At 49.4% G+C, this 18,209-nt stretch overlaps 7 protein-coding genes across 7 annotated transcripts; 1 reads left to right on the plus strand and 6 right to left on the minus strand.

Moving 5' to 3' along the window:
- Window positions 1-362: 362 nt before the first annotated feature.
- On the minus strand, window positions 363-1,155 carry RhiXN_01132 (2OG-Fe(II) oxygenase family protein; the record flags this gene model as incomplete). Its single annotated transcript, XM_043320951.1, has 3 exons — window positions 363-715; window positions 773-986; window positions 1,042-1,155. The coding sequence occupies 3 exons, from the start codon at window positions 1,153-1,155 to the stop codon at window positions 363-365; spliced, it is 681 nt and encodes a 226-aa protein (XP_043179963.1).
- An 818-nt stretch (window positions 1,156-1,973) lies between these two features.
- RhiXN_01133 (oxalate decarboxylase) lies at window positions 1,974-3,998 on the minus strand (the record flags this gene model as incomplete). The annotated part of the gene is made up of 13 exons (XM_043320952.1): window positions 1,974-2,054; window positions 2,107-2,249; window positions 2,304-2,380; window positions 2,441-2,475; window positions 2,534-2,641; window positions 2,701-2,955; window positions 3,006-3,095; window positions 3,156-3,212; window positions 3,266-3,283; window positions 3,342-3,369; window positions 3,421-3,487; window positions 3,545-3,618; window positions 3,676-3,998. The coding sequence occupies 13 exons, from the start codon at window positions 3,996-3,998 to the stop codon at window positions 1,974-1,976; spliced, it is 1,356 nt and encodes a 451-aa protein (XP_043179964.1).
- Window positions 3,999-7,287: 3,289 nt separating this feature from the next.
- On the minus strand, window positions 7,288-9,791 carry RhiXN_01134 (uncharacterized protein; the record flags this gene model as incomplete). Its single annotated transcript, XM_043320953.1, has 4 exons — window positions 7,288-7,306; window positions 7,378-7,927; window positions 7,974-9,282; window positions 9,348-9,791. The coding sequence occupies 4 exons, from the start codon at window positions 9,789-9,791 to the stop codon at window positions 7,288-7,290; spliced, it is 2,322 nt and encodes a 773-aa protein (XP_043179965.1).
- Window positions 9,792-9,995: 204 nt separating this feature from the next.
- Window positions 9,996-12,228, minus strand: RhiXN_01135 (chromosome segregation protein spc25; the record flags this gene model as incomplete). Its single annotated transcript, XM_043320954.1, has 7 exons — window positions 9,996-10,055; window positions 10,104-10,192; window positions 11,354-11,449; window positions 11,507-11,611; window positions 11,667-11,813; window positions 11,874-12,009; window positions 12,085-12,228. 7 exons carry the CDS (start codon window positions 12,226-12,228, stop codon window positions 9,996-9,998), a joined length of 777 nt encoding a protein of 258 aa, XP_043179966.1.
- Window positions 12,229-12,395: 167 nt separating this feature from the next.
- Window positions 12,396-13,237, plus strand: RhiXN_01136 (lipoyl(octanoyl) transferase; the record flags this gene model as incomplete). Its single annotated transcript, XM_043320955.1, has 2 exons — window positions 12,396-12,731; window positions 12,785-13,237. 2 exons carry the CDS (start codon window positions 12,396-12,398, stop codon window positions 13,235-13,237), a joined length of 789 nt encoding a protein of 262 aa, XP_043179967.1.
- A 67-nt stretch (window positions 13,238-13,304) lies between these two features.
- On the minus strand, window positions 13,305-15,690 carry RhiXN_01137 (vacuolar protein sorting-associated protein, Vps52/Sac2 family protein; the record flags this gene model as incomplete). Its single annotated transcript, XM_043320956.1, has 6 exons — window positions 13,305-14,197; window positions 14,247-15,050; window positions 15,101-15,221; window positions 15,275-15,373; window positions 15,430-15,596; window positions 15,645-15,690. 6 exons carry the CDS (start codon window positions 15,688-15,690, stop codon window positions 13,305-13,307), a joined length of 2,130 nt encoding a protein of 709 aa, XP_043179968.1.
- Window positions 15,691-16,259: 569 nt separating this feature from the next.
- RhiXN_01138 (uncharacterized protein) lies at window positions 16,260-17,050 on the minus strand (the record flags this gene model as incomplete). The annotated part of the gene is made up of 6 exons (XM_043320957.1): window positions 16,260-16,339; window positions 16,395-16,527; window positions 16,578-16,641; window positions 16,698-16,878; window positions 16,934-16,986; window positions 17,043-17,050. 6 exons carry the CDS (start codon window positions 17,048-17,050, stop codon window positions 16,260-16,262), a joined length of 519 nt encoding a protein of 172 aa, XP_043179969.1.
- Window positions 17,051-18,209: the final 1,159 nt, after the last annotated feature.

Genomic DNA, 18,209 nt, shown 5'->3' on the forward strand with positions numbered 1-18,209 from the left:
TATATGTTTCAACCCCATCCAGTATATGTACAATGGCTGACACTGAGAGCCAAAGACAAGAGTTAAATGAAACTATTGCCAATTCCTAATCCCGACTGCCCGACACACCGGCGTTTCGCTTCGGGACACTAACTCTAATCAATGTGCCCTTCTATTTATGTACTTGCTTTGCCAAGACTTCGAGGAAGACACTAAACATAATTATATATCACAACACCACGATTTCCTATAAGCATGCATGTGCAAGCACTCTACGTATGTCTAATATCGAATCTGGCAGTTTTCGTGAGGTGGTAGATCATTCTAATGGTCCAAAATGCACATATCAAATAATGCTAAAACAGTGCTCAGACATTCATTCTTCATTCCACAAATGCAAGAGACTCCTCCATACATGCCTCGAACATGAGGTCCGTCCGCACCGTGATTTTTGTTCCCTCTTCAACGTCCTCACCACTATGTATTAATCCATGCTGTTCAAAAATCAGCGCCCTTCCTATCCTTGGCTCTACATCTAAAAACTTTTGCAATGGCATTCCCGGTTGAGCCTTGCGTCTCTCAGGTCCATTTATATTCCCCATCTTCCAAAACCGAGTAGCACCGCCTTTTAGCTCTTTGGCAGATCCATTGAGATAAAGTTGTAAAGTATAATAGGATATTCGCTTCTTATCTGGTGTAGAGTATGTACCGTCACAATGTTTGCGGAAGAATTGGCCTTTGATAGAATAGAAGCTGAATCATTAATTAGGACATATATGCCAAAGTTGCTCACCAGGTCTGTATTTCAAGAACCTTAGCCTTTTGTTCAGTCCTACCAACCGAGCTGGAGGATCTGTGAGTTGTTCGCAGGTGTTTCTGTGCAATGAAGAGTGGTCCATATGTTCAATATCCTTCAGATAAGGCTTCAGCTTTTCAAATATTTCGCTGGCTAGTCCTTCATTGTCGTACAAAATACGGCTCGAGTGACGGTAAGAGGAATCTACCATCTAAAAACTGAAGTACTTTAGTGATTTGCTTTTTATTTCCGCGCCGAGCACAGACCTGCGCATTGCCCGCAACAATTCCGACACCCGCTATTTCCCACTGTTTTTCGGACTCCACCTTTGCAACATACTGAGCACAATCCTCTGGAGTAAATAGGTTGTCGATGATCATTGCGAACCTATTTGAATTGTATCATTTACACAGGTCAGGCCATATAGCATGAGCCTATACTTATGCTTATATTCTGGCAGGCCTAACTTGACGAAATCGAGGCGGTTTGCTACGACAGGGAGTGGTGCATCTGGGCTATCAGAGCTACGTCCCAGAGGTACGATTGAATTTTCGTTTTTAATGAGGCTCGGATCCATATAACGAATCTGGGGAATCGATGTTCTCCCTGTGAATCTAGCTGGTTGTACTATAGTACACTACATAATTATAATCTCACGTACCACAACTGCAAGGTAGAGACCACTGTGACTGAATTGAAATAATATTTCGGGATCGTTAACTAACTGGCTGTTTTGAACGACGTCGTTGCGGACTATGAAGTGTTGTTTGCAGATTGTTAGCACGCAGTAGATTCAGAAAGCTTATGAGGCAAAACAAACTACAGTAATTATGTCATCTTGTCATGACGCACCCAAATGAGCGCCAGCGACGAGCTATTTGATCCGAGCAGGCACGGCCGTATATGGGCTAACAAGCATTAAAAAATGGCTATACTCAAAACCACGCTACAATGCATCATGGCAGCATGTAGCGGTGCTAGTATTATCGGCGAGAGCGAAAAGAGTACCTGCGAGAATTGCTTTGGCGACACTAGCAACACAGCAGGGTGAACGAGGTGATAGTTGATGGAGTAATGCATCAAACGGGAGCTTGTTAATTAGAAACGGTTTATACAGTAAGTCTATGATGAGTATGGTGGATTTCTATGTCTAATGAATGATATTCCGGTCTATCTCCGAGCGCCCGGCCCAAGGTGTCTACCATTCACCAGGTCCGACGATTACCGGCTTGACCTTCTGCAATTGTGAGATGGTCTCGTCAGATAGTTGCAAATGGGCCTGCATATGTTAATTTAACAGTTTGTTGTAGCGTATTCAGACTCTAACTTACCTTGACCATGTCAGGTGGAGTTAACGCAAGCCATTGGTTGAGACTAATATCTTCATAGACGTTAGTATTGAAGATCTCGAGGTACTTCAGTGTTGTGTTTCCGATGTTCTCGACATAGTGACCGAACGAAGGCGGAACGTAACCTGAGATGTATGTGTGAGTTCGCTCAAATTCATCCTGCTTCCCAGTCCACGCACCGACGTCTCCAGCCTGGTAGTCAAAAGTGCGAGCATTACCAGAGGACGCAAACACGGTTACACGCGCACTCCCCTCCCTGTATTCAAAAGCATGTTTAATAACGAGTGAAGCGCTCATGTATACCAAGTTGGCTCACAGGAAATATGACCACTCAGGCTGAGTTGGGTGCCACTGTTGTGAGCAAATCGTGTTAAATTTCGAAGAGATTGATCTACTGCCATCTGCTTACGTGAAGCTCGCGAATACCCCCAGGGACGACAGTCACTTCGCCAAGAGCGATAGTTTGAGAGATGTTGAAGGTACGTGAGTCGACAATCTTAACAGTCCCTCCGGTGGTCTGAGACGTCGCACGACAGTCAGTCTCAGGGCATATAATTCCCAGGAATCAAATCTCACATTTGTTGCCGGTGCTTTGCTCGCTGCAAATGTGAACGGTAGAGGGGCAATACCAGCTGGGCTGGAGGGATTTGCTTCTGCCACGCTCTGTGTCGGAACCGCCGAAGGAAGCATCCACAACTGATGGTCAGGAATATGATCAAAAGCAGATGCATTGACTCGGAAATTCTTTGCAAGGACCTCTTTGGGTACGTGCGCCATCCAGTCGGTGAGTAAGAAAGTAGAGTCCTCACTAAAGGACCCGTCGTCGAGGACCTAGAGTAGCTTTTCAGAAGAGTGTGAGATACACTTATGCTGAAACTCACAAGTAGGAATTCACAGCCATCGGCCGTGTCGTTGAGACCTTGGATGGAGTGTGGAATTCCTCTAGGGAAATACCACAAGTCACCAGGATACTGGGCGCGAAGCGGTCAGTTGTTGCTCTGGGAGTACAAGTCTTTGGATACTATGCTTACCACATCGGCAAGGTAGTTTCGGCCAAGTTGATCAACTGCATTCACGCGACAACTTCCCTATAGTAACATCAGACTCATTGAAACTCCCTTTGTAATGTATGAAGGCTTACGGCCATTGTGTATCCCCACTGAGTAAAAGACAAAGAGTCAGTAAGCTTCCTAGAACATTGTATGCAGCTTACACACCTCAGCTGTCAAATGCCAGTGCATCTCTCTTTGGCCAACATTAGGAACGCGTTCAAACTAGACCAAATAGGGCCCTCACCGAATACCACCGGCATTGAGACGCATGTTTACACCTGCCATCGTCGTCGCAATCGGCATGTCGTTTTCTTGACGTCCCCCATGGTAATCAGTCGGTGTCGCAATAATTTAATATATTCACTTACCATTTTGCTGTCTCGCCCAACCTCCGTCCTGCACTCTGTTGTGAGACAAGCTAAATGACCATTTTACGTTTTCGCTAGGGTGTCTCATAAAATTAGCGCATATATTTGTATGATGTGTATCAGGCACTTACACTGAACCAGAATCAGTAGTGGGAGGTGCCATAAAGTCCGGACTCTCGCGTTCCAGAGGGACGTTCTGTGGACCCAAGATGTTTGCACCCGTCGACCCAATGATGGGCTCTGGAGTACCGCTCTGGTACTGGTTCCATGACGAGTCGTTTAGATCATCGGAGGCATATGCGACGGTGGGGCTTGGAACAGCTGCCGTAGCTGGAGTCGAACTAGGAATAGTTGATACTGAGGTAGATGTAGAAGAGACAATCGCAGTACTGGCAGTACCCGCCGGAGCTGCCGAGGCATAAGTGGCAAGAGCGAGAAGGGAGATGAACCACATAGTGAAGTATAAGAGTGTTTAGGGTAGTAAAGTAACTGTCGTGATTAGCTGGGAGTGTGTGATGAGCAGTAGAGTCGATCTGTGTGTTGGTTTTATAGTCTTTCCTTGTTTTTGCTGTGACATACATTTTAGTAGGCGAAACAAGCTTACCATGAACCGAAGTTACAAGCTGGATCCGTCCTCTGCAGACTGTCCATAGCTGCATGTAATCAGAGACAAAACAATATGCCTGCCTAATCAAGCGAAGGGAAACACGTCAATCGGATCGAACGATATGCGGCTCCTAAAATAGACCCGTATGCCGGCGGTGACATCCAAGGCTGTGTACATGGCGTGAACTGTGGTGTTTCACGCAAAATATCGAGGACTCACTTTCCCAGTTTTGAACAATTATTATAACGCTCTTTGAGATGGAATCTTTACTATAAGCTTAAATTTGGCCTTTGATCAATTGATGAACCATGATGAATCACATATGCGCGGTACAAGACATCCGTGAGTAGCTATTTATAGCTCTGATTGCCTATCAAGATCCCCATGAAGTTAGCAGAGCAGTAATCATGTTGTGTCCAATCGCAAAAGGCCGTTCAGCGTTGGTATGCCATGACAATTGGTGCGGGCGAGGCAATCGAGACATGGCCGAGAATATAGAAGCATGCCGCTGAGCACAAAGTTCCTCAAGCAATATCGTGTATAATATGGAGAAACAGGCGCTAGAACCTAGCGACGACATGTACTTCAAGGATCAAGCATAAACCCCTTGTTAAGTCATCAGGTGGGTTTCTGACATTGGGTATGTACATATTGTGAACAAGTCACCTCCAAAACCCTGCTTCTCTAATCAACGATATTGGACCTACTACTAGCGTGAAATTTTTCTTACCCGCTGCAATATCGCATGGGTGCACGGAATTCAATACATCAGGGCACATATGCATGTCTATTTCCCAAAAGAAAATCGAGGGATTGCTCCAGTCATTCAATGGGATTCCTCGCGCGCAATGAATAGAATTTTAGATCCTGTATACGTGTAAAATTGGCGAGCTTGCACATTATAAAACATGATTTATGGGATGGTGGGTCGTATAGGCTTGATCATAAAAATCCAATGTATATACTCGCGTGGGTCTACACTGAGGTCTGAGAGGCATTGACCCAACTATCACCAACATATGAATCTTTGTAATATACACACTACGCTTACAAAGAAGCTATTGCCGGATCTCCCTGAAGACCAAGTTTGCCTCACAAACCAAACCCGATCCATTCTCGATCTTCCATCCCCATTGACAGAGCAACACAACATGTACATCCCCCTCCCTCTCCAATCTTACACATACGTCATCCCCAGCATCCACGCGATCCCATCGACGCATATATGTAATCCAGAAGCATCGGGGGGATGTTGCCAAGAGGAGAGTACACCCGTCCACATCGCATCAACCATGTAACACAAGATTCACATGATACTTGTCTACTCTGAAGATCTGCGATAAAGATGCTATACGCATATACCCATACGAATGCTATATTTGGCATATGACCACGCACCACAATTTGGGGGGGGGGTTGTCCACGGTCCCAAAATGAAGATGCGATTCGGATTGAAATACAGCACACAAAAGGCCGCCTCCTTCCGACCGACGTTGTCAGCCAATTACGCCCTGGATCGCTTACCGCATACATCCATATACTGACCAAGTTATCAGCCTTTACATTGGCTCAAAACTTGCGTTGGTATGAGATTTTTCTTCAACTGACTATATAATGTAAACGCGAGAGATACAGAAAGAAAATGCTTATCTATTCTCTCTCACGCCAAGACCCAAGATATTGCCTCTGGTGATAACCAGCTATCTATCGCTTCACCATGCATACAGCCAAGCGCCCGACCTCGATTGATCAAGATCATCATCGACCTATTATTCCACATCAGCCCCACCAAAAAAAACCCTCACGTAACACATCTCGTTATATACCCGTACAACAACGTTATCCCCCAACGTCACCTATAATTGGAACCACAAACTTATCATGGAACCAGTATCACTTGGCAAGTACCCTTTCTTTTACTTTAATTTCTTGTCATCGAGCACCAAGCACAACCCCCCTCCCCTCCTTTTCCGGCCATCTAATACAATACAATACAGTCACTTCGCCAAGCCAATCGAAACTCATTTGTACCTGAGCCTAACCCGATCCAAGGAACACGCACCAACAACCGTGACTATGCAAACCCATATATATATAACATGTATATATTCAGCTCCTCCCTCTCCATTTTTACCCAATCCAGCACTCTAGACCTAGATATATTTTCTCGCGGCCCCCCCCCCCCCAAAAAAAAAGCCCATGGCCAGAGCTCGTGTGATCCTTGCTCAAAGAAACATCTCACCACGACTTGCAGCGGTGGTCCTGTTTCGCACATGTACTAGACTCGCAGGATGGTAGCTAAAGAGTGGCGGTGGCGGTGGTGTAGTAGTACACTCGATATCATATTCAAAATTCCGAACCAACAAGAAACAGAAAACCAAAAACCGGTACCTCGTCCCGTCCCCGTCCCCGTCCCCGTCCAAAACCAAAAACCAGGCAATTGCCAAGGTAAAGTAAAGCAATGAAAAGGGGTGAGAGGGGGTGAGGGGGCCAGCGTCAGTTATTTACATCACGCGCGTTCAATCTCGACAACTGGAAGAAAAGCAAAAAAAAAAGCAAGAAAAAGCGTCGAGAGAAAGGCGGTGAAGAAACTAGGACGAGAGGTACATGAATATCGCGCAAGAGTAAAAGAAACCACACACAGAGAAAAAGGAAAAAAGGAAAAGAAAACACACAGAGGGGAAACTTAACGAAAGAAAAACACAGAAAAAAAAGTTAAAGAAAGAACAGGTACTTGAATGTCAAAGGGTCCATGGGGGATGTGTAGCTAGTATGAGAGGGGGTATGATTGAGTTGGGTTTAAGGTTTAAGAGGGGGATGCGAGGGTACAGATTGGATTGATTTTTGGGCCATGGTCATGGTAACCGAGTCGCGCGCGACCAAGTGATGGGTAGCGCACGAAAAGGAAAAGAAACCGCGACAAGACCATGTTTTTTTAGGTTTTACACAAAAAAGGAGGTATGCATGTAACGGATGTATATAAAACTTGATGCGAGACTACGGTCAAAAAAAGAAGTAAGGGGAAGGAAAGAAAGAGTAGAGATAGCGAGTGAGAGAATGAGCGTGCTGAGCGTCCGTTGCGCAAATGAGCAGAGAGTGACAAGGAGAGAGAACGGTGCAGATGGATACGAGGGCGCTAGACCTGAACAGGGGGACTATGCGAAAAAGTGCGTGCTAGCGCAAGAGTCAGTAAACAACCCCAGTGTAAATCAAACGCAAGACTCACTGTATTCGAGAGCTAGCGTGGACCTCCATTTCCTCCATCTTGTACGAATTCAACTCTTCCTTGATCCTCTGCGCAAGGGCAGGCGTCAAACGGTTGCAGGTAGCAGGCTCGCTCCTCCGGTCATAGGTGCTCGGGGCAAAAGTGTCGTACACGGACAGATTGGTCGCAAACGTGAGTCGTCGTCGGCCCGGGGCGGTGGCGCTCCGCTGGGCCATGGTCGGGGTGTTGCCGATCGAGGACAGGACGGGTGCAGACGAGTTCAAGGCCGGGTGGGTGTAGGTGAACGAACCCTTGTCGGACGAGATCTTGTTCTCGGTGAGCGAGAGCGAAGGGGTGGTAAATTCTCCAAAATCGGCGCTAAAGGTGGACTTGACCGTCTCATGCGGAGAGCTCGAGCGGTGCAGGCCGTCGATGTGGTCGGGGTCGGGAGAGGGGATGCGGGCCAGGGGGCCAGGCTGGGAACTCGGGTTGGTTTCCGAGTTGGAGCGCTGGCGGAGAGAGGTCGAGTTTTCCTTGTCGAGATATTGCTCTTGGTTGAAATTAGAGGCATCTGCAAAGTCGTCAGTATAGCTCAAGTAAGAAAACGGGGGACGCACTCCTAAGAATACCCTTGACAGGCTTTCTCGTGCGCTCGACGGATCGACGGATGCCGACTGCCCAGACTTCATCGTCGGCCTCGGGCTCGGTGATCCGGGTCTGCTCGAGCCGGACGGTAATGTCCTCGTCGTCGAATCCGCCGTGCATATTGGCAACATGGTCAAGCTCTTCGCTCCCGTCCTCGTCTTCTTCGTCGAGACGGTTGGCCTCGGCGGCTGCAGCGGCATCCGCAGCGGCCTGTGCCTCTTGCTTTGCACGCTCGGCAGCCTGGGCATTGCTCTTGAGGGTGTGCTGGCGAGCGAGCTTGGCGGCGGGGGAGAGACCGGTCATATCGTCCATGGTGCTCGTCCCGACAACGCTCGGACCGGGTACGCGGTCGACTTCGACGGTGGCGTGGGTGACGCTGGCTTCCGAGACCTCGGCCTTGTGACCCTTTTCCTTCTTGTCCTTGAAGAGACCGGTGAGGCCAGCGAGCGAGTTGCGGCGGGCGAGCTTGCCCATAGAGCCGAGCTTGCGGATCATGACCGAGGCAGAGCTGACGGTGGACTGGAGGGAGATGTTATCGGTGGATGCGTTCAACTTGCGGTTAAAGAGGCTCCTGCTCGGTTTTTTCGACGCGGTGGTGCGGATGGACTCTGCGGCGCCAGGCGAGTCGAGTGGGGCGCCATCTTGCTGCTGCTGTTGCTGCTTTTGGAGGGCGGCATTGGCCTTGTTGGCTTTTTCAATGGCCTTGCGACGCGAGCCGAGTTTTTCCTTGCCCTCTTCGGCCTCGTCGAGGGTCTGGATGGCGCTAAAGGAGAGTGCACGGCGGAGACGGCCCTTGAGACCGTTGGTCTTGGGGAGTGCGGCATGGGGAGCCTCGAGGGCGCTGTCGTCGCGGGAAAGGCGCTTAGTAGGGTCGGCGGCAAACTGCTGGGACTGGGAGAGCGGCGAGGGCTTGGCGGTGCGCATGGTCGGATTGGCGGCGGTGGGTGAGCCGGCGGGGGACACGGGCGACGCAGTGGTCTGGCGCGCAGGCGGGGTGACAGAGCGCTCGGGGGCGACCGAGGACCCCGCGGACTGGTTCCGGCCATGGCGCGGGGCGGTGGGAGCGGGATTGGGATTGGCATTCGGGGCACGGGGGTTGCTCGCTGTGCGCTGGCGCCCCGACCCAGAGCCATTGGAATGGAGCGACGACGCCGATCCATTGTTCTCGCGCGCATACGGCCTCTGTGGCTGTGGATACCCCCCATGGCCAGTATACTGCTGTTGCTGCGGCTGCGGCTGGAACGGATGCTCGCGCGGCTGGCCTGGAGCTGGCGGCTGTGCCTGCCCCGGCCCCGGTCGTCGGTACGGATGGAACCCCTGTGGTCCGCACCCGCCGCTCGCCCAACAGATCCATAGTGCATCGGCCCAGGCGGTGGTGTTCCCGACTGCTGGAATCCCATATGGGGCGGAATCATCTGCCCATACGTATAGTCTGGCCCGGACCCCGTGCGCGCACCCGGTGGGACCCCAGCCATCGCCTGCTGTTGTTGTTGCTGTTGTTGTTGTTGCTGCTGCTGCTGCTGGGAATTGAGCATCATCTGCTGGAACGCCCAGTGCGCAAACTGCTGCTGCTGTTGCTGGTCCGGGCTCTGTGCAAAGTAGCCCTGGGGATAGCCGGGCTGGGGATAGTAGTAGCCTTGTGGGTGGTGGTACGGAACGGCAACTGGCACCGGGTGGTGCGGAAACGGCTGTTGGGCATGCAATGGCTGGGCAGGCGACGTTGCCTTGCGCGTCGGTTTCGGCATCGTCGACGAGTCCATCTTCAGTCTTGTCGTCGTGGCCACTGCCATCTCTCTTAGCTCTCTCTCAGCACGTTGACAACCGAAAACATCACTCACTACAACCAACGTCGTGTTCAGAACTAGGTCCCTATTTCTGCAACAAACACTTGCAAATCACAGCAACCGTCGCCACCCTTTTCTGTCATCATTAATTGCAACTCGCTACATCTCTATCACTCCTAATAAATAATAGCCCCCCTTATCTCCGCCACGTCACTGTGTCTGCCGAGCACGCCGCTCGTCCTGCACATACTGCCCAAACGCCATCCGTACCTGTCCATCTTAATGAGTACCAACCAATCACATCTAATTGCGCCCCACCTTTTTCACAAACCAGTAAAATTCACGCGTCTCGTTGAGCCATTCCACCAGACCTGACATTTGCGGAAGAAGCGGCGAAGATGTCGTCACTGCATTCCGAGTGTCAGCCTTCCATTCTCGTCCAAAGACGCGCACAACGAGACCAAGAGACAAAAAGGTAGTCCCGTGTGGGGACACACACGATAACGGATCATCCTCAGAAACGGGGGTCACAGGGGGATCTCACCCCCACCCCATGGCAAATAGGTAATCGCTCCCGATTGGTCATCACCCAGTCGTCGACGGCACACGTACTGTACCGGGGCGCATACAGTCCCCTACCTAGACCCATCTCCAATTGGATCACTTCCAACCATGAGAACCCAGCCTCTCACACAAAGCAACCCCCAAACGCAAGCCCGATCTGGATCAAACGACGCAAGAATGACGATGGGCGCCTCGACCGCCTTGCCAATCCCGAGTCCCGACCCCCCTCCATCCCCATACTTGCCGAAACTCAGAACCCAAAAAAAAAACGCGCGCATGAGAATGAAATCACCACAGATGTCCAAAAACGCGGTCTCGAACTGCGCCCCTCCGAGCCCCCCTCCCTCGCCGAACCCAATCGCCAATCACTCAATCGCCCATCGAGGTCGAGGTCGAGGCCCCGGTCATATAATTAGAATTACATATTCCCATTCGAGTGGGGGGCGGGGCGCTCGGAGCGGGGAAAGTTCTTATTGGCCGGCGACGGCAACGGGTGAAACTCGTATCCACAGCATTGAACAAGTTCACCCCTACACCACCCCTCCCGCCCAAGTCCCCCTCCAGGATCGACACGGAAAGGGGGATTCAAATGGGGGTTCAGCCCTTGGAGCAGGGAAAGATTCGATTCGGGCGTTTTGTTCCGAGTCCCGTGTGTGTGTTTTGTAAATCCCTTGGGCCACCCAATCGACAGTCGAGCCTGTGCTCTCTACAAACCGCCGCAATCGCTGAAACAACTTCAGCGAAGAATATCCGATGACATGGCCTCTCGGACCGTGGATTTTCCACAGGTTTTGAGAATCTCCAACACGTCCAAATTGGGTTTGGAAGCACTGATGCGGGAGCAACCAATACTCGTGCACACGACAACCAAAGAAAGAAAAAAAGAGTCACGCGCAAGATCAACCAGGGACCTCCCCATGGCAGACCACAGAGAGAGAGCAGAGACACACCCAAAATAGGAAAACAAGGATAAAAGGGATCAAAACAAGGGGATCTGAACATACCTTTATACGTTTGTTCGCTCAGATCGACGACAAAACTAAACTCGCGTGCCCAGTCGGATTCGTCAATGTGTGTAAACTTGATGCGGAGCACGTCGCCTGGTTGAGTGTAACCCCACGTGAGATTAAGAAGCTATTCTTGGGAATAAGACGTACGCTGTACACCTTCGACCGTCCATTTGAGTAAATCACTCAGTGCACGGGCTTCTGGCTCGTTCAAGGCAACTTGATGTTCAAGTTTAGCCATGTCTTGCGATTTCTCTGTCGTACGAATTAATATACAAGAACAAGGGAAAATTAATAATGAACAACGTACCAAGTTTCAACTTGTCAGTCCTAGACCGCAGATCTTCCAATTCCGCATCCACAGTCGCTCTAGTCTCTTCCACATCTTTCAACTGAGAGTTGTACTCTGCAAGCTTCGCCTCGGCCTCGGCCTTTTCTTCTTGTTCCTTCTTGAGCGCTGTATACCATGTTAAACGAGGCGGCAGGAAAAAAAAGGAGCACGAAAGGGGGGACACACTCTTCATCAAATTCATCTCGTCCACCCTAAACTGCTCAATCTCCGCATTCATCTTGACCACTTTTTCGTGCTCTCTTCTCAACACCGACTTGTGTTTGTCTTGTCGCCGGGCGATTTCGGCTTGGCCGCTCGCCACCTACAAACCACCGTTCCTTTTCAATAGGTAGAAACATATAGGTTAGGTCTGGGGAGAGAGGGGTGAAATACTTACATATGCATTCACCGCACTCTTGAACGCCGTCATTTTCTCCAGAGTTGACTCGAAGTACAGTGGGATTGTTGGGTTCGGTTGAGCCAAGAGTCTACGAAGGTCCGTCACCAATGCAGGCCGTGTGTTTCCCTTTGTCGTCGCCATCTCTTTCTCAAGTACACCCTCAAAGTCCTAGAAGAATAATCGAATATTACTCGCAACAAGAGGAGAATACGACCAGATACCACACACACAACTTCAATCACGATCACGTGTTGGTGTCTTTACGATCAAGTGGCAGTGCACATTGTCGATCACACCCGGCAGCGACCATGCATATGGTTCCTAGGTCTCCCATCCTGACGTATACCTTTCGTCGTCCACTTCCGTACCTCCCCACTCTCCTCGCACAGAACAAAATCCATGCGTTTCAGCTCGAAAATAGGCGCGCGGATCCGGATGGGACGCCCGATGTGATGCTTTTGCTCGAGCACAGACCGGTGTATACCGCTGGACGAAGGCAAAAGTTGGAGGACCTCGAGGTGGAGCGGGATCGATTGCAGAATATCGGTGCCGATTGGGTCCAGACCGATCGAGGTGGACAGACGACGTACCATGGTCCTGGTCAGTTGACGGTATATCCTTTATTAGATATCGGGCGCAACCAGGTCAGCTTCTTTATTTGATTGGTACAAGATGAATGATCAAGCGTGTACATTAGATATCGATTCGGGATTATATATGTAACCTCGAACTCTCCCTTCGCGAACACCTTAAAACACACCATCAGCTCACACATTATCCAAGCGAACACACTGGCGTGTTCCTCTCCCCCGACGAAAAGATTGCTTCTATTGGCGTACACGTTCGACATCGACTTACAACGCATGGTATAGCCATGAACATCACCAGAGAGCCCACAGCCTGGTTTGATCAAGTTGTGGCATGTGGTTTGGATGGCGTCAGGGCTGCCAGCATAGAGGGAGCCACCCGGAAGCAGGTCTCGGTTCCACAAGAGGCACAGAAGTTTGCAGAAATATTAGCAAAGAAAATGCGGAGAGACCTCGCGCCTTTGGACGAGTCACACCCTGCAGTCTGGGAAATCGTACAAGACTTGGAGCAAAAAGCTCTTGCTTCGGGACCTTGGCATCGCAAGCCGGCCACATCTAGATAGCGTCGTCGTGCACTTGATACATATAAAGACGAGCCGTTCATTACCATCTAATTAAAGTATACAAAAATCAATCAAAAGAAATTAACATGGCCTCCTTTTGCTCTGTCTTCTCCACACCATACTGAGACTCCGGGAATCCTTGAGGTGCACTCGGAAGCATTGGTGGCACACTAGGTAAATTGGGAAGAGGCGCAGGAGTGGTACCCTGATACGATTGTGGCTGAGAGGGTACCTGGTATGGATTCGGTGCTTGGTACGTATTGGCCCTGGAGGGTACCTGGTGAGAACTGTCCTGCACAGGTGCTTGATAGGTATTCGCTCGGGAAAGATGTGCCGGGGAAGTGACGTTCTGATATGGTTGCGACGCGGGGTTGACAGCTTGATATGGCTGTGGTGGGTAAGAAGAGCTCGTGGTCGTCTGTTGTTGTGGACTCTGTGGGGGTGGAGGTGCATACATCGAAACCGGGTGCGTTGGGTTCATAATGCTAACTGGCGCATGCTGCCCAGTCATTGAACCATGTCTCTGCAGCTCGGGCGACCTCGAAACAGGCGGGGAAGATGTGGGGGCGGAGGCGTATTGATTAGGAGCTTGGTACGTAACGGGAGGAGCAGATGGATAGTTTGTTTGAACAGCAGGTGGTACAGCCGGGTAAGATTCGGGCGCAGGTTGATATTGCTGTGGGGCAGAAGGGACAGAGTATGATTGCTGTTGTAGCGAAGCAGGTTGTTCTTGGGGTTGAGAGGCATACTGCTGCTGTTGCTGTGGAGCATATTGTCCATATTGTTGCTGCTGCCCATATCCATACTGCTGAGGTGGCTGGCCATATTGCTGGGGCTGCCCGTATTGTTGTGCATGAGAGTTCTGATACCTCCATGTTGACCGCTCAACCTGCTCCGTTAATAACCGATCATAAAGCTTAACGGCTTCGGACAACTTGTCATGCATTTCGGTGAGCATATCTATCAGAGACGTTAACGGCATATCTTCATAAAGGTAACTAATACTCACACTCTTTTCTACTCGCATCTTCCAGACTCCTAACGAGCTTGGGCCGCAAAACACTCGCGCGCTCGTACATATCAGCCGCCTGGGGTCCAACCGGAACACCAGAGCTGGCTTGTTCGATCGTCTGGTTGAACGATAGAATTGCATCCTCTTCCCTCGGGTCAAGATCGTACTGAGGTATCTTTGGTAATACAGGTTGCGCCGCCCATTGCGGTCTCCCCGCTGATGGTTCTTCAGGTGCTGGAGCTGAGGCACGAGGTGCCTGAGATTCACGTAAACTGGCCTCGATGGCTGCCCGTAAGTCAGCATCCTCTTCGCCGTGCTCTGCCAATGGAGGTTCCGACCGTACGGCAGGCGCATAACTGGACTTGTCCCGATATCCACTAGCGTTCGCCTGCGCCTCAGCCAGCGAAAGTGCGATAGCACGCTGCAGATCGTCATCTGCTGTATCACCACCCAGATGAGACTGCCGTGGTTCCTTGCGCGAGTTGGAGCGCGAGTGGGTTGATTTAGATCTAGACAGCTCCGGCGACTTTGCACGGGCTTTATCCATCTTCAATGTCGTCCAGCAAGAATCGCATACTCGTACTTCCTGTGCGATTCCAAAGTGTGGAAGCGGCGCAGTTCGAGACGAGCATTGTTGATCAAAGACCTGTCCGCAGTTTCGGCAATGATGCTTGCGATTGGTGAACGTAAACGGCGTTCGACACCGCAGACACACGTCCGAGTCAATCCATTCAGGCGCAGTACGAGTGGCGAGAAGCGCCTTGGCTTTGGCGGTGGTGTCCGGCGGTGGAAAGTTGAAGCCTGATCACAGCTGTCAGCGTGGATTGGACCAAAATACCCCAAAACCATACCTTGGTTCTTCAGCGACCTGTACACCTCCGGCACATACCCGAGAGAGGGTTTCGCCTCGAACGCAAGCGCCCAGTTCTGAATAAGCCGTAGCATTTTACTTTTGACCTCGTAATTAAGTGCCTTGAGGGATGATGTCAGCACGCAAGCCACTAGCCGACAAGCAGCCAACTCACAGGTTGCTTGAGAATAGACACCATATTGTCCATAAATTCCCGCGACGCAATTTGTTCTAGGAAATGGTCACCTCCATTCTTGATGCACACGTCCGTCAACTGCGAACACGCGGTGATCAATTACCCCAATTAACAATCATTGCTGGCACACTCACACCTAATGCGAGTATTTGGACGTTGGGATTCTTGTGGTCCAGTCTACGCTTGATTGCCCGCATGGCATCCCGTGGTTGGACAGATTTGGAACGAATTTGGTCGCATATCTCAAGACTAAGAGCAATGTCGTCAGTGCCAGATGGTAGTAGTTCGGACGTGGCTTTATCTGTAAAAATGTTATATATAATTCTCATTATTTCTAATATGCACTCACCGACGGCCTCGTCGAACACCGAAGGTCCCCAAAAGTAAGAGGCCATTATGAGAGTGGAGGTGTAATGGGGTTCGGTCCAAACGCGGTGGCGATAAGCGCCGAGCGATTGGTCTGTGATTTCTCATGATCACGTGAGATGGGTTCTTTGTGGTCGAAAGGGGATTCAACTGGGCCAATCATCTCAGTCTTACTTTTAGGTGGAGTCTGCACTCCGTACCGAGCACAAAAATACACTTGTATTTATATTTGCTTCAGTTTACCAAAGCGCTCATCTTTAGTTCAATATATCAAGATCATTCCATCTTTTTCAAGTCTCTCAGTCCAAACCACTGTACCCGATGTATGCGCCTTACCATCAAACTCTCACAATTAAATACTACCATAGAAAGTCGAAACGTAGCTCGCACTCACTGACTATGCTTGAAACCTAACCAGTTCCAGGCAATGCAGATTTTAGTCACTGCCATTGTGCTGATAACTTGAAAATCCACTGAGGTTGAGCCCAAATGACCAAAGGTAACAAAATAATAATCACAAATCGCAGAACCATCAGACCCAATTCAATGACGTATCTCACAATCACAAACTCATTTTTGATCCTAATATCTTATGAACCTATCCACCACCACCACCACCACCATTGTATCTAGAGCGTCGCCAATCCCTGGCTTTCTTTTCATATATTGCCCAAGTAACTGATAGCACTATTGGTCTCGGTTTCGCTATTTACGCGGAGCAAATGTGGCTCACCAACTAGTGCGTCAGTCAACTCCATGCTAGCCCCTGCTGCAATATCAAGCGTCGATTTTTTCTTTTCGTTGAAATAGTACATTGGGTTCTTGTAGTAGGTTGCAACATTAATGTCGTTCTCAACGTTGGTAGCCTAGATTGGAATGACAAGGGGGCTCTCAGTATCGGTACGAGCGCGCTCACATAGATCTGATCCAGCCCTTGCCACTTGAACTGGTAGCCATCAGGCATAGTAAAAATTCGAGCACTTGAGACAGAGATTAACACTCTTCAACAGTTATCTAAATATACGCCATTACTTACTTGGATAATTTCTTAGGCCGCGGAAACACCTCTCCGATTGTAGTGGTTTTACCATACATAGTGACTGTGCTCCGTTCGAACCATTTCCAGTGTATAATTGCTATCACCTCATCCCCACGGCTAATTGTGACATCTGAGTTCCCCAGAGTCACGGGCGAAGATAACTTGCTACTTGTGAGTTCTAGTGATTAGACAATACAATTCGTCGAGTTAGCTTACTTTATAAACTATATTACCATCCGGATCTGTGAGGTCACACCTCTTAGGCGAGGTTTCTGATAGGGTATATCTGCCATAAGATGTATTCAATTCCATTTTTGAGTTGATAGCACAACAGATACTCACGTAGTCATAATGCGAGGTAGATGGTTAGTAGGCCGTGGGTATGGCCTCTCTCTCATTCGAGGCGGCAGTTATATACCCCTACTGCATAGCCCTATTTCCCCCCGCTCACGAGGTGTCTGATACGCATGTCAGGCCATCCTATCTATAACTAAAGTAGTTGGCGCTTTCATATATTAACCTTGATGATCTCACGCAGAAACGGCAATGCGCTACGCTCTGAGTTTGCCAAGACCAGGCTTATCAGATGCCCCTGTTTATTTTATCCAGCATGCAACGGCCTCAATCTCTCTGTGATTCCCAGGTGTTTACGATTGGCCGAGCTTTACAGATGTCGCTCGATGACTCGATGGAAAAGCACGTCCAGCCACAAATCATGACGTAGTCAGGCACCCCAATCTGCGAAGCTCCGGTGATTTTTTAACCCCACAGTCTTTAGATCTTAGATGTTCAGAGTTATTCGACCAGGCGGGTGCAAGTCTGTTATGTTTTTGCGGCTTTTTGGAAGATTTTGGAGCACTATTAGCTGGTACGGAGTAAATATCCAATCAAAATCCTTCAAAGACTCACTGGTACACTATATCTTTATTCAACGAAAAGGAACCGGGTTGGTGCCATACCATGATCGGCTGAAGCTCGAGGACACCGCCTGGATAAATGTATTCTAGAAATGATTTTAGAGTTAGTAACCTATCACGCGAGATCTCTTATCGAGCGTCTTCTGAGCGCCATAATTTAGCGCCCTTAGGACTCTCTTAGATGCAAGTCTATTTAGACTTTATACACAAGACCAAGTCAATTATATATCTATGTATTGCGCAGTACGCCTCCAGAGCCAACTATTTTGTTAGGATCGATGTATGCGCTGATTAGCATACTAATTGAGGCCTTCTGGGGCTGTTGTTGCCTGACGAAAAACGATGAAGTCACCTCAAAGCTATGATAAATGGCGACATTGTCTCATGTTTATTAAAGGTGACCTTGGGACGTCGTTTAGGGTTAAGTAACAGAGTATGTCGCTTAAGTTTGACTTATAAAGCTGAGCCAGTAGTGTATGGCTTTAGGACAATTCATGAGAATAGGATGCTTTAATCCGTCACTTTATAGTGCATATACTCACGCATATAGGCAGAGACAGCGAACCTAACTCGTCGGGTTGGAGTATGAACT

Source organism: Rhizoctonia solani, chromosome 4 (genome assembly GCF_016906535.1).
Source record: "Rhizoctonia solani chromosome 4, complete sequence".
Classification (NCBI taxonomy): Eukaryota; Fungi; Basidiomycota; class Agaricomycetes; order Cantharellales; family Ceratobasidiaceae; genus Rhizoctonia; species Rhizoctonia solani.